The sequence below is a fragment of the Oryctolagus cuniculus genome, chromosome 16 (genome assembly GCF_051225735.1).
Source record: "Oryctolagus cuniculus isolate XC-2025 breed Fujian yellow rabbit chromosome 16, ASM5122573v1, whole genome shotgun sequence".
Classification (NCBI taxonomy): domain Eukaryota; kingdom Metazoa; phylum Chordata; class Mammalia; order Lagomorpha; family Leporidae; genus Oryctolagus; species Oryctolagus cuniculus.
In genome coordinates, this window is record NC_142882.1 from 4812511 (window position 1) to 4830594 (window position 18084).

The 18084-nt window shown below is 39.2% G+C and overlaps 1 protein-coding gene across 1 annotated transcript; it reads left to right on the plus strand.

Moving 5' to 3' along the window:
* The first annotated feature begins 5767 nt into the window (after positions 1-5767).
* On the plus strand, positions 5768-18084 carry LOC100353392 (vomeronasal type-2 receptor 116-like). The gene is made up of 9 exons (XM_089316312.1): positions 5768-5871; positions 6496-6577; positions 6749-6884; positions 6959-7041; positions 10028-10306; positions 10672-11478; positions 12170-12397; positions 12742-12865; positions 17150-18084. The coding sequence occupies exons 1-9, from the start codon at positions 5768-5770 to the stop codon at positions 18082-18084; spliced, it is 2778 nt and encodes a 925-aa protein (XP_089172438.1).

An 18084-nucleotide genomic window follows, 5' to 3' on the forward strand; every position in this document is an offset into this window, starting at 1 on the left:
GATTATTTCCCTAAATTTGCTAGATGAGAAAACCCCAGGAAGAAAGAAATGGATTGCAAACAGTTGAATGTTTTTGCAGACAAAACAACAGACAAAGGCTAAGAGCCATCCTAAAAGGAAAAGATTTATGTATATTTCACTATGCATCTGGGGCAAATTAATGTGGGAATCCCAGATAAACTCTGAGACAAGAGAGGAAAATGAATTCACTCAACATGGGATTATCCCATGACCAGGAGAAACTCTCATGGTTCTTTTTTTTTAATTTTTTCAAGGGCAGAGTGGACAGTGAGAGAGAGATAAACAGAGAGAAAGATCTTCCTTTTGCCATTGTTTTAGCCTCCAATGGTCTCCGCGGCCAGCATGCTGCAGCCGGCGCATCGAGCTGATCCAAAGGCAGGAGCCAGGTGCTTCTCCTGGTCTCCCATGGGGGTGCAGGGCCCAAGCACTTGGGCCATCCTCCACTGCACTCCTGGGCAAAGCGGAGAGTAGGATTGGAAGAGGGGCAACCAGGACATAATCCGGCACCCAGACCAGGACTGGAACCTGGTGTGCCAGCACTGCAAGGCAGAAGATTAGCCTATTGAGCCACGGTACCAGCCTCTCATGGTTCCTAAGTGGAGGAAAAGATTGTCATAAGGACACAGGTATCTCACAAGTGAAAAGTCATGCAAGAAGCACCTTATAAAGTAACCTCATTAGACACGTGAAGGAAAAATAGATGTTTGTTGATGACAGCAGAATAAAAGAATATTAAATTTACAATAAATGCTTTAGCCACTAAATCCCCAACTGTTAGATTTCCCAGTGTCAGAATCTCTTCTTACCACTGATGACCTGTTTGAAGAGATAAAGGATGGAATGATATAGCGTATCCACTTGCAAACTCCCATAAAGCCTCTTTGGCAGTCATCATATACAGCTTTATAGAGAAGAGGAGGAGGAGGAAATGAAAGGGACAGAGCAATTACAGGTAACCTGGAAGAATGACAAAGAAGAGAAGAGAAAGACTAAATACAGATCAGAAAATATATTTTTGCTTAGAATGGCAATTTTCCACTTATCTCACCCAGAAAGCAACATAGATAATAAAGAGATACTTGAAAAGTCAAGTTTACAATTTGTCATGTTGGAAACATATAAATCCTATGCCCAACAATTGAAAGATACCTCTTCTGGTCGGAACATACGAGCATGTATAAGCCGTCAACATGAAATACACTGTTCATCATGACTGAATACTCAGGACACTTGAAACACAAAGGGCACCTGTGTTCTAACCTTGGGGAAGTTTTGTGTCAGTGGCTGTAGAAATGCACGATGTGTTTCTTTACCTGAAAGTCAAACTGCATGCATGTCTGGAGTTAATATTCAGAGAATAAGACCTATTTGCAGTTAGAACTGCTACCAATAGTCATTATGTATATGAACATATTTTTCAGATTTCCATAGAAAACTAGATGGCAGCCATTCAGCTTCAGTAGGTGCAGTGCCTTTTGATCTACAGTACTTGAAGTCCCCCCAGTGATTCTGACATCTTCCAAATGTTCTGCATTTAAGAATCTCCTTCATTCAGGCTTTGAATCTGAATTAGTTTCCTGATTTGGGGTGGGAGCTGATGCCCAGTTTTGAAAAGGAGGAGGCTTAACAGTTATAAATGCCAAGCCTTGTACTCCACCATTCTCCACACTTCGATATCCTGCCTCTGCTAGCCACATAGCTCTCAGATGAATTATTCTTTCCCAAGACCTTGCACAAAGTCATGTTCATGATGATGCTGTTCAAGGAGTCATTTAATGATGTGCTAATATAAATAACCATTTTTGGTACATGATGGCACATGTGCAAAATTCAGCAAGACTGATTTTTATTTAATTCATTTTGCTTTCCTTTGAAAATCAGTTTCTCTTCCTTGTGGAACATGTAATTTAGATAGAACATTCCAGAGCCTGTTCTGGCATTTGCTACAAATACAAAATCCAAGGACTTGGGAGAGCTGTCTGTTGACACAAATGAGAGTAACTAGTGTTCATCCCAATTTAATTGTTTTGTTAGTCATAACATACCATGACTTTTTGACCTAAGAACAGAAATTTATTTTTCAGAATTGCTGAGGCTGGTAAGACTAGGATCAATATACATGAGGTTGGTGTTTGTCCAGGACACGTTTCCTGCCTCCACTAAAGATAGTTTTCCTTTCCTCTTCTTACAGTCTTCACCTGTTAGAGAGATGTAACAAACTCTCTCTGTAGTCTCATATTGAAAATTGCAAGAAAGCAACTAGGTAAGCCATAAAAAATTGCTATTACCACCCAAAGACCTCACCAACTATAATCATGCTACAGAGCAGTATTTCAACCTCCCCATATTTGCACAAAACATTCATTCTCTAGTAGTTCTAAGTTTGGAGTTGATAATAATCATGGTTGGAGACATTTACCAAAGATCCCTAAGGATCCAAGTCCCTTTCATGGCCAGGGAAAGCAGTGGAAGATGGCCCAAGTCTTTGGTCCTTTGCAGCTATTTGGAAGACCTGAAGAAGCCCCTGGCTCCTGTCTTTGGATCAGCTCAGCTCCAGCTGTTGTGATCATTTGGAGAGTGAACCATGGGATGGAAGATATTTTCTCTCTCTCTCTCTTTCTGACTATATCACTCACATTCACTCTCTCAATCTTCCATTCAAACAAAATCTTTAAAACAAAAGTTATTGTAGCCAATCGAGCAGATGTGAGGTGATATCTCAGTGTGATTTTAAATAGTATTACAAGTTTACTAATGTTTAGCACCCTTGGTAAGGCCTTTGGCTCTTCTATTTGTGCAGTAATGTATGTTAAATTCCTCTATGCAGTTTCGATGATATTTGTACTGTCCCTTCTGTTTTTTTTAATTTGTATGTTGGAAACATGTATCTGGAAGGATATGTAGCCATATTCTCCAATTTTCTCTCAGGTGGTTGACTCTTGAAATCTCTCCCTCCAATTACATAACCAGTGGCTCAGGCACTGCAGTCTGATCTCCCCTCCCTCTCCAACACTGTTGCTTTCTCTGGCTCTTGGCTGCTGGGATTGTCTGTTGTGTCCTTGAACATATTCCATGTCTGCACCTTCCACATTGATCCACAGCATTCTTCTTCCTTCCATAGAATTCCCACTGTGGTTTTCTCTCTAACTATCCCAGGAGAATGTATTTCTTCCACTTTTACTTTTATATCTCCTCCTAGATTATAACAGTATGTCCTTCTCATTCAGCCATCTTGGTCTCTCTTCAGTAATCAGCAGTATTATTCCTAGGTTAGATGGATGATGGTAGAAACAGATTCCTGATGGATTACCAGAAATGGCAAAACTAGCAAAGTGTCATGTTCTGTTATATGCAGAGGAGCTGCATCAGATTAAGTATGGCTGGAAGTTGGAGGAATTGGGGATTTTTGTCTGGGACATAATTCAGAATGGTTAAAAATGCCATGTTGTAGACTTTGCATACCAGCATAGCTAATTTGGAGTTACTGAGAATTGATACAGTGAGTTCTTACATGCCAGCTCACCTCTGCATTCCGAATTTTCTTAGTTTCCTTTACTGCTTGCTATGACATTAATGTTACCATGTACTTATAGCAATTTCTACTTTTTTTCAATACTTAAGAATAACTGTGTATCAATTACAGAATTAAACCAGTCATATTAAGTAGAACAGACAAAAAAAAACCTACATAATGTATTAAGTTGTTCATTAACAGTCAGGGCTATGCTGATCAAGTCACCGTTTCTCATAGTGTGCACTTCACTTCAACAGGTTTCCTTTTTGGTGTTCAGTCAGTTGTCACCGATCAGGGAGAACATAGGGTATTTGTCCCTTTTTGGACAAATGACTGGATTTCGTTGTTTCTTACTGCGGTATAGTATTCTAAAGAGTACATATCCCATAATTTCTTTATCCAGTCTACCGTTGATGGGCATGTAGGTTGGTTCCAGGTCTTGGCTATTGTGAACTGTGCTGCGATAAACATTAGGGTGCCAATTTAAATTCCTTTGGATAAATTCCAAGGAGTGGATGGCTGGGTCGAATGGTAGGGTTATATTCAGGTTTCTGAGGAATCTCCAGACTGACTTCCATAGTGGCTTGACCAGTTTGCATTCCCACCAACAGAAACCCTTCAAGATATTGGCACAGGCAAATAATTTCTGGAAAAGACCCGGGAGGCACAGGCAGTCAAAGCCAAAATCAACTATTGGGATTGCATCAAATTGAGAAGTTTCTGTACTGCAAAAGAAACAGTCAGGAGAGTGAAGAGACAACCGACAGAATGGGAAAAAATATTTGCAAACTATGCAACAGATAAAGGGTTAATAACCAGAATCTACAAAGAGATCAAGAAACTCCACAAAAACAAAACCAACAACCCACTTAAGAGATGGGCCAAGGACCTCAATAGATATTTTTCAAAAGAGGAAATTCAAATGGCCAACAGGCACATGAAAAAACGTTCAAGGTCACTAGCAATCAGGGAAATGCAAATCAAAACCACAATGAGGTTTCACCTCACCCTGGTTAGAATGGCTCACATACAGAAATCTACCAACAACAGATGCTGGCGAGGATATGGGGAAAAAGGGACAATTTCTACTTTTGATTTGAAGTGTATTGAGCCTGAGAAGATAGTCCAGGATAGTCCATTGGAGACAGTGTTCTCGATGTAGAATGAGTGTAAGTTCATGTGTGTGTTCCCTGTACACACAGAGAACTCTGTACCTACCCATTCAAATGTCCACGTATTTTTATTTTTGGAAATTGCTTTGCAATAACCTACATGATATTGGACTTCAATATAAATTATAAAAAGTCTCAAATAGAAAAAATATTATCAACTTTTATGATGTTGTTGCTAAAGTTCAACTTGACATAAATGTATGATTTCAGATTCCATATAAATTTATGCAATTAGAATATATATTTCCCTGAATTAAGTCTGAAGTTCTATAATTGAAGCATTCATCACAAACTATAAAAAATGTCAAATGCAGCATTAAGGATATAGAAGATGAAAATGTTAAATATGAAAGAAACACTTAAGCAAAAATATTGAATAAATCTGGGTGCTAATTTTTAAAAAAAATCGTCCATAACTGTTTCATAACACACATTTTCCATGAATTTTCTGAAGCCTCCTCATTGCATGGAATTCATCCTCTCCATTCCCAATTTATTTTCAGTGAATGGAGTGCATTAAGATTGACTCTATTTTTAGTTCCTACACATTAGAGAGAACAGTGGATGCTTGCTCTCTGATTTAGATTTATGTTTCTTGTTTAACTGAATAGACAACAAGCTTCATCAATGTACCAGTAATAAGTTTAACTCATCAAGAAATTATATTTTCAATTTTAGGCAAGTCACTGAATTCTGTTGTGTATTTTGTTCCTATACTGCATTCACTTTGCGTGTACCCCTAATCAAAATCTCCCTAATGGCATCAGAGAAGTGGCTAAGCAATGAAAAATGTGTTTTACTTAAAATATTAGCCACCACATTTACAGTAATTTCAGTTTAAAAAACTTTTGAGTGGAAAAATAGAGTTCGCATATATGCCCTTCTTACCCCCCTTATTAGATTTATTCTATTGGCAATACCTCACACAGGTATACAAGCACAAATGATTAGTCAATGTTGATCCTCATTATTGCCTCATAGGACATGATATCCATTTTGTTCACTCTCATCTTGCCCAGTCTGTGGTTTGGCAAAGGTTTAATGGTACCTAGCTGCCCTGATGGTGTCCTACATAAGCATCCTGAAAGTCACTTGCATTCAAGAAGTACAGGTGTCTGCAGGCATGATCCTGACCTTGGTGTTTGTGGTGGTGGGAATAAAGAGGTGACTTCCAGCTGGTATTGTCTGCTTAGAGTAAAAAAGGTATAAGTACTCAAATAGTCCCAGGTTCTCATGTGAGCACCAACCAAGGTTGTAGGTGCAAAAGCAGATCATCATGGGATTACCATGGTTAACAGCAACATGGAAGTTTTTTATGTTTTACAACTAAAGATGAAGTGATTAGAAATGCAGAATGGACATATCTGAATTCAGGCTGATTACTGGTTGCACAGTGATTGAAAACCACATGTCCTAGTGGGTATCTCTGTAAACAGGATTGGTTTGGGGTCTATGTGCTATCAAAGTGATGTGTGGCTGCCCAGAACACTGGTTGAGGGAGGCTGCCCTGTTGCACTTTGAGTTATTGTAGTGTGTGATACTGGAGATTCCTGGTCTGAAAGCTTACTGAAAGCCTCACCTGATGCCTCCCTTCATGCCCTCTGATGCAATCCTGGTACATAATTTTCAAAAGTTCATGGAGTGGTTTATTGACAAACCCTTGCAACAAATGTAACTATCAGGGGTTTCTTCCTTGAATCTTTGTCTCCATGGACTTGGAGGAAATCCTGGCACCTAGGTGAAGAGGATGATTCACAAACATGTTTTTCTACTTGTGTTTTTCACCAGGACAGAAGACCTGAACTACAGAGCCTCGGGGCAGAAAAGTATCAGATTCCCCCATGGACGAGTGGACAGCTGGTGGAAAGAGGTCAGATGGAGCAGTATTAAAGTGACTTGTTTCAAGCAGTCACACACACACACACACACACACACACACACACTATGTTTCCACCTGCATGACCCTGCATGTTCCAGTGCTCTTGTCTCATAGGGTTTTTCACAGATGTTTTCTTTGATTTTTCTCTTGCTCTTTCTGCAGCTGTATCTCCTTGTGACATGTCAGGATGGTCACGACTGCTATTCCCAGATGGAACAGAGTTTTTACAAGGATGGAGATATTGAGATCGCTGCTTTTTTGCACATTTACACATATGATGTTCCCAGAATCGAGAGAAGTTTCATCAAATATCGCAGATTCAGCTGGTAAGTTCTCCTTGCCATAACCATTTTCCATTTATTTACATATTAGCTACTTGTTATTGGGTCTGCAAATGGATAGGCAAATATGTTCTGTATCCCTGCCAGGTCCATCTTCTGTCCCTCCTAAAAACTGCTGGTAATTGATTTGGGGCATGAGGAAGACATTTCTTTCTGCCTGGCACCGTGGATGGCTCAGGGAAATGTTGTCTTATCAGAGGGGGAACCAGAGTCTGGTCGGTATCCTCCTATCCTTCCCTGTCCACTTTCATCAGCTCAGGGGCCTATTGTGCCTCAGTAGTAGATTCTTACAGAACCCATGCACTGAAATGAATGAACTGAATTACATGAGCTCTTCCACATGTGCTCACACTCTTTTCTGCTACGTACTAGATTTGGGGCCATGAGAACACTTCATTTCTTCTACAGTTGTAAAGGAGAAAAGATTCAAAATTTTTTTCTATGTAAAAGTAATCTCAGGGTAACAGCTTTGCACAAATATAATAATTATATTTTACTGATGAATATACCCATAAGAATTTCAATGGTTGTAATTTACTACATTTATAGTGTTTCCCTGATTCTGCCTTTTCTGGGCAAAATAGATTTCTTAAGGGGGATTATTCTGTTTTTGCCCCTCTTGAAGATCCTTTATTTATTACTAAATATAAATATTTCATATACATATATAGCATATATAAATTTCATGCACGCAGAATATAGTATCTTGTAGGACAGCGGAATTGTTTTCTTCAAACCTGTTTATGAGGGTGACAATTTTCTAATTGTTTTCTACTGTAAGGCTACAGGAAGTAGGTTGCCTCTGCATAGAACTTTGGTAGAAGGTAGCTATTAGGACATAGATCATTTCAGTATCATTAAAGCCAATGGATTTCAGAAGTATAGTTGTTGCCACCAAGGAGATGCAACTGATTCAGTATTTTAGGCATTTGTCCAAATATCTCTGTTGAAAAAAATCTAATGGATACTAGCTTGGTGTAGCAATATTACTCACTTCACATTGATTTTTATAAATTTACCTAACTTAATATGTGTCCATGGGGTCCAATTCATGAAATATTTATTCATTAGTAGTAGTATTCCCCCTGGTTATGCATGCAGCACATCATTTAAGTGTACCCTTAATGATGGAGATGAGGAAATAGTGACTTTCCAGTAGTAGGAAAAGAGGCTATGAATAGAGCCCAAGTTCCTCCAAGATGTATGCCATGCAAACTGGAGATCATAATCAAATCTTAATAAACCCAGGGAAAATATCTGTGTTGATGATACTTGGAAAAACAAGAAATACTTAACTGTCAATAGATTTAGGTGCTATACCTTCCAATGTTAGCTTCACTAACTCTAGAATATACAACAGTTACTGGTAAACTGTTTTTAGAGATAAAGAACACAGCATAAAAGAGATAAACTCTTACAAATTCCAGTGTGTCAAAGGGCCGTCTAGACATTTTGGTACAAGGCAGCAGCTGGAGAAAGAAATGAGAGGATGCGGAACAATGGAAGTGTCATAGTAATGAGGAGAGAAACAGATATATGAAATACAAAACTGAATTTTATTTGATTCATAGTAATGATTTTCAAATTTCCTCATTCTACAAAGTATGAATGACATATTTGGATAGCAAATATGTATGCAAATTATATATACATAAAAAACTATATATATAGCTACTGTGTGCATGGTTATAGTATACCTATGTATAGATATATAGAGAGAATACATATATAATATGCGTACATATATCCATATTATGTTACAGCAAGGACCAAGAACTGAAAAACTGTCACTTCCTCTGGAGCACACAGTGACCCTTAACAAGCAGTGTTCGTGACCTGGTCTATTCCTAAGGAATTAACACACAGGACATCAGAAATAAATACAAGGGGCTCCTCATTTGCATTTTTTGTGAAATGTCAGATCCTAGAAAGTAGAAATGCATCATTTTCTTTTCATGGAAGGCTATTTATATTCAATATTGTAGGAAAAGTTGAGTGAAGAAGGCCTGTTTGGAGTAAATACTGATATCACTCATAATGAAAAGTAGAAATGCATCATTTCCTTCACATGTAAGGCTATTTATATTCAACATTGTAGGAAAACGTGAGTGAAGAAGGCCGGTTTGTAGTAAATACTGGTACTACTCACAATGATTTACTTTAACATATGTTTAGTGTTCTAAATGCATGGCTGGCTTAATTGTAAAGCATCAGGTGCCTCATAGCCCAGTGATTCATGTTCAGCCAGGGAGTGTTTCCAGCTTCTCTAAAGTGCTCCTCCCTTTTCACTATTTTCCTTCTTTCAAGCTCTGAATTCGATTTTATTTTCTTGGCTTGTGATGCTTGTTGATGTGTAAGTGTGATGGGGAAGAGATTTTTCAGGATCAATTACAGACTCCCATCTACCATTCTCAGTACTGTGACATCATCCCTCTTTTTGAACACATAGCCTTCAATTGAGTTACTCTCTTTTCCCTTTACAACCTGCAGCCTTATGATCGTATGACTGCTATTTCAAGAAGCACTTAATGATGTGGTAAGATGAAGAATCATTGTAGTTTGTGGATGTAGGAAACATTTAGAGGCAGTGCTAAAGATGATGTGACTTTCCTTGTCATGCTTTCTTTGACAACTGGAGTGTACTCCTAGGTGTGCATGAACTTTAGAGAGGGCATTCCAGAGCCTGTTGTAATATTTACTTTAGATATGAAATATAAAAACTTAGAAGAGTTAGCTGTTGCCAGAGATGATTAAAATTGATGAGGTTTGCATCCAAAAATAAGATCATGCTCTTTGGCTACATGGAGAACCATGGGATAACATGCCCAAGACATTATGATGTAAAAGCAGATCTAATTTTTCAGAATCATTTAGGCTTGGAAACCAGTAAAAGCTGGTAGCAGCTTTGGTTCTGGTGAGGACATGTGTCCTGCAAATACAACAGTTCACACTCTGTACTCAGCAAACCTACACATATGGATTAGAACATATGAATGTTTGGCCATGACCATTCCATCTCTCACAGTAATCACAGAATTGAGATAATCTGGATTGGAGGATTTTCCCTTAAAGATCCTTGTGCCTTTCATGCAGGTTTCAGTCCAAAAACTACCAGTATGTTCTGGCCTTGGTTTTCGCTATTGAAGAGATCAACAAAAACCCCTATCTTTTACCCAACATGACCTTGGGATTTGGTCTCTATAATGTCATGCACAGTCATATGACTGTGATGGAGAACCCCTTCATCTGGCTTGTGGGACTGGAAAAGCACGTTCCTAATTACACATGTAGGAAACAGAACAAGTCTGTTGCTGTAATATCAGAAAGCAGCATTGCTGTCCAAATGGGGACACTGCTGGAACTCTACAAAATTCCACAGGTGAGTGTGTAGTAAAAAAGTGGGATAAAGTACATCATCTTAGGTGCCTTACTTAGATCCAAAAATTAAAATGACAGAGACCTTATACATTTGACACAGTATGTGATCTAAAGAGAAGACGTGCAGAGATTTTGTGGATTAGCCGCATTTGTTCTGAAGAAGAAGTGTGGGTGAGTAAAAAGGAGAAATGTTTTTGCAACCTGTGAGTCTAATGATTCATGAACTAGGAAGCTTTTATGTACTGGGAAATGATAAAAATTAAATATTCTAAAATCTGACACTTCCGTTATCTGCTTAATTTTTTCAGGAATAATGTTTTACACTATGACAATAACCTTACACAGATTTCTTGCCTTTTCCCTTAGCTGACCCTTGGGCCTTTTGAACCTCTTCTGAGTGACAGTGGTCAGTTTTCTTCCCTCTATCAGTTGGCACCCAAAGACACTTCTCTGGCCCATGGCATGACCTCCTTGATGCTCCATTTTGGGTGGACCTGGGTGGGTTTGGCCATCTCAGACCTCCCAAAAGGTATTCAGTTTATGTCTGATTTGAAAGTAGAGTTACAGAAGAATGGCATCTGTGTAGACTTTGTGGAATTGATCCCAGCCACTGTAGAGTCACTTTCTTCATTCCAAAGTACGTTTCATATCCAGATCCTAAAATCATCAGCAAATGTGGTGATTCTTTTCTGTGTCACTGAGTCACTCATAGGCACCAGCTTTCAATCATGGGGGCAGTTAATGACATGGAAAGTCTGGGTCACCACTTCACAATGGGATTTTGCCAGTTCTGAGAAACCTTTCCTGCTCCACTCATTCCATGGGACTCTCATTTTTTCACACCAGCATAGTGAGATCTCTGGTTTCAAAAACTTTCTTCAGAGAGCTAACCCTTCCAAGTACCCCGAAGACTCTTACCTCTCCAGATTCTGGTCGCTGGCTTTTAATTGCTCAGTTACTGGGACATCCTGTAAAACTTTGCAGAACTGTCCACTGAATGCCTCCTTGGAATCCTTGCCTCCGCATCATTTTGAAATGAGCATGAGTGATGGGAGTTACAACATATACAATGCTGTGTATGCTGTGGCCCACAGCATACATGAGATGCTTCTACAAGAGGTAGAAATGCAGCCAGTGAACAATGGGGCAAAGGTGGCATTTTCTCCCTGGCAGGTAACTTGGTTTCCATTATTGACATGTACTCCTGATGTGATCCCCTTAAGAGTTTCTGCAGGTGTTCAATCCAAGTAGCTTGGGAACCTTTCTGCAAAACACAAGATAAAAATGAGCCTCTGCCTGTAATTTGTCATTAGCAAAAGGGCTCCAATGAAAAGTGGGCAGGTCTCTTGGATAAGCATCAGTGCTGTGACTTAAAAATACTCTCCAATTCTGTCAATTTAATTTTGACATGTGAAATACGTAGACTGTGTTATTCCATTTTCAACTTCAGCAGTACAGTAATTATTTCCAGGTCCAAATGTTACTGAGGATGTTCATCTACAATGAACATAAGGGATCTCATATAATTTGCACAGTTCTTTATTCTAGTAACGTTATTACAGATAGTTGTCCAAGGTACACTGAGAAAATGAGTGTTGGTAGCTTGGACTGCACTGTTGGAAATGGTCTGAATCTCACAGCTAGATATTTTTGATTCCACTTGTTTTTGTAGAAAAATGAGTGAAATCATACTTACCTTGATGTAGTTCTCATCAGGTTTATTTTTTTTACTTCAATTCATTGGGTGGTTCTAAACAGGTTCTATCGTTCATTTGTGATTACAGACAAAGAGAGGTTTTCTCTTACCTGGGTTTCATGTGTTATTGCTTGGCAGTCTTCATGAGAATATGATGCATTTTTTCAGTTGCACCCGTTTCTGAAGAATCTCCAGTTTACCAATCCAGCTGGTGACCTAGTGAATTTGAATCACAGGAAAAATTGGGAAGCTGAATACGACATTCTCAACTTTTGGAATTTTCCATATGGTTTTGGACGTAAGGTTAAAGTAGGATGGTTTTCCCCATACGTTTCACAGAGTGAACAGTTGTCTCTCTCTGAGAATTTGATAGAGTGGGCCACAGGAATTACAGAGGTAAGTTGGACTGATCATAAGGTTCACATGACACATTGTTACCCCCCAACTGCTAAGGGAGTATGTGCAGTATGGCTTATTCAAAAGACACTTAGAGACATTAAACCACTCCCCTTCCAATCCAAATACTTTCTTATGTTTTTAGTGTCTGAGGATGGACAGTACACACACATTTTCCACCACATCTTCTGAATCTATTTAAGAAAATCAAATTGAATGTAGTCATTTTGTCAGAAAGAGATGTTTACAGTTTCAGTGAATAAGTTTGCAGGACTTGAAAACCCTCTACTTGGAACTTAAGTAATAGTCTGAACTATGACCAACACTCATCTGATTTTTCTCAGACTCCACACTCGGTATGCAGTGTGAGTTGCAGCCCTGGATTCAGGAAAACCCCTCTTGAGGGAAAGCCTGTCTGTTGTTTTGTTTGCACACCTTGTCCTGAGAATGAGATTTCCAATCAGACAGGTAAGTCAGTGCCTGCCTCTTGGAGAAGTTACCACCTGTTTCTTAAATTATCAACTTATCCATGGAAAGAAAGTATGTGGAATATGACTGCTGAGAACAGTCTTCCCCCCTTCAGGTAGAAATTATTCCTTATAATCAATAATAATCCACAAAAGGATAAAACTTTCCACAATACACTCCCTATATTATTTTTGAAAGCATATAAAAGACTGAATGTCTCTGGAATGCTGACCATGTTGGAGTTCAGGCTGATATACATATGGTAAAAAATGAATAGAAACCAAGATTGGAGAATATTCACCCCATAAAACAGTGTGGCATTTCTAAGATTTATTTCATGAATCAGAACTATGCATCACATGCATCATAAAGATTTTCCAGTTTTTCCTTGTGTTGTATGAGTAGTTATTTTTACCATATATTTAGTATAATTCTAATTTTTTGAAACTTATTGTTGATAATGAAAGGTTTTGGAAACAGAGTACAGTCCATGGGAGTAGTGTGGTGTATGTGCTAATTCAGTATAGGAAAACTCATGTCTGGGTTCCTTGTGCTTATACAGGTAAAACTCCTTTCACCAAATTCAAGTGTAGCATGCTTGGAGTGAGAAAGCACAACTCTACACAAACTGTGTGTTATGTGAAAAACTATCTTAGAAATCATGCAGTATATCATCCTGAGGATAATACTCATCAAATATCATAAATGGGGCTAATCTTAGCCTTTGACAAAAGTCATTGCTGCTCAAAATATAAATCTTCAAGAACATTCTTATGCTTACATATGTACACACATTTATAAAATTCATATCAAAAGAACTCAACCTGACATACATGGTAATAAGTATGCATAGTGGACCTGGCACTGTGGCGCAGTGGGCTTAAGCCCTGGCCTGAAGCACCAGCATCCCATATGGGTACCAGTCCTAGTCCCAACTGCTCCTCTTCTGATCCAGCTCTCTGCTGTGGCCTGGGATAGCAGTAGAAGATGGTCCAAGTCCTTGGGCCTCTGCACACACATAAGAGGCTCTGAAGAATCTCCTGTCTTCAGATCAGCACAGCCCTGGTTGCTGCCGCCATCTGGGGAGTGAACCAGCAGATGGAAGGCCTCACTCTGTCTCTACCTCCCTTGGTAACTCTGTCTTTAAAAAAAATAAGTATGCATACCAAGGTAGGTCAATGACTGCAAATTCAGCACAAGCCCTTGAAGGTAAAATGTGGACATTATAAGGAAATTGAAGTAAGTAAAAATTGGAAGAATTTAAAATTGGTGATCATAAACAAGAAAGATTTATGAACCTCAGCAAGATGGAACAGTGCGAACAATAAGATTACTCTGTGTGTGTGTGTGTGTATACACAAAGAGAGCTGAAGAGGTCTATTTAGATATAAAAATACTAATAATAGAGCTTATTAATCATTTAATTCTGATACATTGAAAAATATAGAAGAAATTCAGATATTCTCAGATAGAAATATTATGAAATATGTTGAGCAATATTTGAAAAATCCAAATATCCTCACAGTTATTAAAATAATTCCCAATACTTGAATGGTGATAAACAATTTTCAGATATTTTCTCAACTCCTATGGAGAACAGGAAAAATGTAAAAATTCTGTTTCTTCTATGGGGACATCTCAAGTTGATGGATCAAATACTGCTAGATATTTCAGCAAAATGAAATTGTAAGACGCTGTTATTGAAATAAATTCATACATTTGAAATCTCAAGCAATGTAAATCCAACAGTATTTTTTAAATAAGCTACATCATGCCCAAAGAGCTTCATAAAATCTAATTCAGTTTATAGTACATGAAAAGTGCAATATTAATTAGCATAACTGAAGAAAAATAGTTAATAAAATCTAAGTGATCTATGAATTGTAAACAAAGAACAAAACCACTCAAACATGACAAAAATAAGGATTAGCTTTCAATCCTAAAGAGTATTTTAGAATGCTACAAAACATGGAAATTACAACTGAAGATTGGATACAAAGTTGACAAAAGAACGCAACTTCTACAGAAAATTACACAAGAGGTTTGGCTCCATGCATATTGTCAAAAAAGAATGACATTCAACTTACTAAAAAGGAAGATTTAAAAGTGGCATCATTTAAAGTGATATTGGGATGGTGTATTGAAATCAGTGAATCGGTAATTGAATTAAGTAGTGCTGGTATACCAAATTATACAAAGCAGTTACTTTTCCTTACCAATTCTGGAAAACAAACCTATGAAAGATGGCACTTGTAATGTCTCAAAAGTATGAAATATCCAAAGGAAAGACTAACTAAATATTGGAAGAAATCTGCAAGTTGAGACATGAGTCATCGATGGAACAATATATTGAACATAAGAGGATGCAGACAGGGCTGGAGAGAAAATTCATGTTCAAGGATAAAAAGACAGGAAAGTGGAAATATGCAAGTAAGTTTCAAGCTGATCTACAGACTGACTTTGATTATAGGCAGCATCCTAGTGTGTTCTTTGATGAAAACGTTCAAGGTTGGAAACTAATCCAGCTGGTATCAAGTGTACAGCTGTTCTGTGTTTCTCTAGAACCTGACCATTTGCCTTCTAATGGTGGTTTGTCAATCAGTGCTTTCCCCTATCATGACATAATCCAGATTCTACCTTAAAGAGATATGTTTTAGGGAGATTGCTAGGCGATTTCTGTGCAACCAAAATTCACAAAGCATATCTCCCAGTCCATGATTTTAAGAGTGGGAACCTGGGGCAGGTGCTGTGGTATAGTAGGTTAAGCCTCTGGCTGGGATGCTAGCATCCCAGTTGGTCAGCAGTTTCAGTCCCAGCTGCTTCACTTCCAATGCAGCTCTCTCCTGATGCTTGGGAAAGCAGCTGAAGATGGCCCAAGTTTCAGAGATCACACCAATGCAGGAAGCCCAGAAGAAGCTCCCAGTTACTGGCTTCAAAACACCCCAGTTCCAGCTATTAATGTCTTTTGGGGTGTGAATCACTGAGGGAAGATCTCTCCCCTCCTCTTTTTCCCTCTTTCCCTTTCTCCCTGTCCTCCTCTCCTTCTTTCTTTCTCTCTCTCGATTCTGCTTCTCCTCTTCCTTCTGAAACTCTGACTTTCATGTAAATTATAAATAAATGAACACTCATTAAAACAAAGACTGCAACAATTGGGTGGTCGAATAGGCCATGAGAGTACAGAGGGAATAGCACCTTTAAAAGAAGGGCTCATTTCAGGCATGGAAAGCCATGACTCTGCAGCAAAAAATAGACTACATGGAGGATCTCTGTGAAACCTCTGTTGAAAGAAAGGGTCATCAAAAAGGGATGTACTCTTGTCTGAAGAGAGGAGAGAGCAACCACTTTGTGTATGACCCTGTCCAAATACCGATGGAGTCTCTGGTCACAAAAGGCTTCCATAGGCTTGGCAGACCATGGCAAGAGCCTCAGGTGATCACTGACATCATACATACATAAACATGTTAATTGTTCAAGTAACAACAGAGGGCACTGTGTACTTAGTCCCATGTAGGACCTCTGTCCCTAATGAGTTGTACTATGAGAATCGACTGCAAATTTTGTTCCTAAACAGTGCTCTATATGTGGTCTGTGTGTGTGGATACCAACTGTTGAAATCTATGCTTAACATGGAGTTGGTCCTCTGTATTTAAAATCAAACTAAAAATGAACCATAATGAAGAAGGAGATGGTATAGGAAGAGGGAGAAGGAGATGTGATGGGAGTGGGAGTGGGAGGCTGGGTATAGGGAAAAGAACCCCTATATTCCTAAAGGTGAATGTATGAAAAATGCAATCATTAAATAAAAACTTAAAAACTGAGGGCTGCTGCTTGCTCTTGTTCCAAGTGAGCGTGCAGCAGAATATGCCCTGTATAAGGGCAGAGTAGCCCTCACCACACATGGAACCCTCTGGCACCTTGATCATCAGTTCCCAATCCAAAGAAACAATGAAGAAGGAATTTGTGGTGTTAAAATAACACAGGCTAAGGTATGTTTTTAAAGCACCATGAATAGGTTCAGAGAGTAGCCCTTAGGGCTTTGTTAGGAGAAAAAGAGCATGTACTCATCATTATGTAAGGTACTTAGGAAGATGAAGTATTAACTCTGGCTAACATGAGGAAAATGGACATAAATAATTGCCAATAATTTTATATGCCATTTTATATGCTCTCTTTCACATCAAATAAGGACCATTTGCCTAAACTAGCTACGTTGGGTATTCTAGAAGGTACTTGTGAATCAGGAATAACTGAACTTGAGATGATGTTAATTACGTTTCTCACCAGATATGGACCAGTGTGTGAAGTGTCCAGATCTTCAGTATGCCAACACAGAGCGAGACCAGTGCTTCTACAAAAAAGTGACCTTTCTGTCTTTTGAAGATCCCCTGGGGATGACCCTTGTCTGCACAGCTCTGTGCTTCTCTGTCCTCACTGCTGTTGTTCTTGGGGTCTTTTTGAAGCACCGAGACACTCCCATAGTCAAGGCCAACAATCGTTGTCTCAGCTACATCCTTCTCATCACCCTCATCTTCTGCTTCCTTTGCTCCTTACTGTTCATTGGTCATCCCAACACAACCACCTGTGTCCTCCAGCAGACCACGTTTGGAGTAGTGTTCACCATGGCTGTTTCCACTGTCCTGGCCAAAACTATCACTGTGCTTCTGGCCTTCAATTTCACTGCCCCAGGGAGAAGGATGAGACACTGGCTGATATCAGGGGTCCCTAACTCCATTATTCCCATCTGCTCCCTGATCCAACTGGCTCTCTGTGCCATCTGGCTTGGGACTTCTCCTCCATTTGTTAACACAGATGCACACTCTGAGCATGGCCACATCATCCTGGTGTGCAACAAGGGCTCAGTCACTGCCTTCTACTGTGTCCTAGGCTACCTGGGTTCCTTGGCCTTGGCAAGCTTCACTGTGGCTTTCCTAGCCAGGAATCTGCCTGACACGTTCAATGAAGCCAAGTTCCTGACATTCAGCATGCTGGTGTTCTGCAGTGTCTGGGTGACCTTCCTGCCTGTCTACCACAGCACCAAGGGGAAGGTCATGGTGGCTGTGGAGGTCTTCTCCATCTTGGCCTCCAGTGCAGGGCTCCTGGGCTGCATCTTTGTCCCCAAGTGCTACATTATTCTTTTCAGACCTGAGAAGAATGCTTTCAAAGGATTCAGGGATAGAACAGTTTCCAAGGATACAGATGTTCTGAAGTGTAGCTCTTAA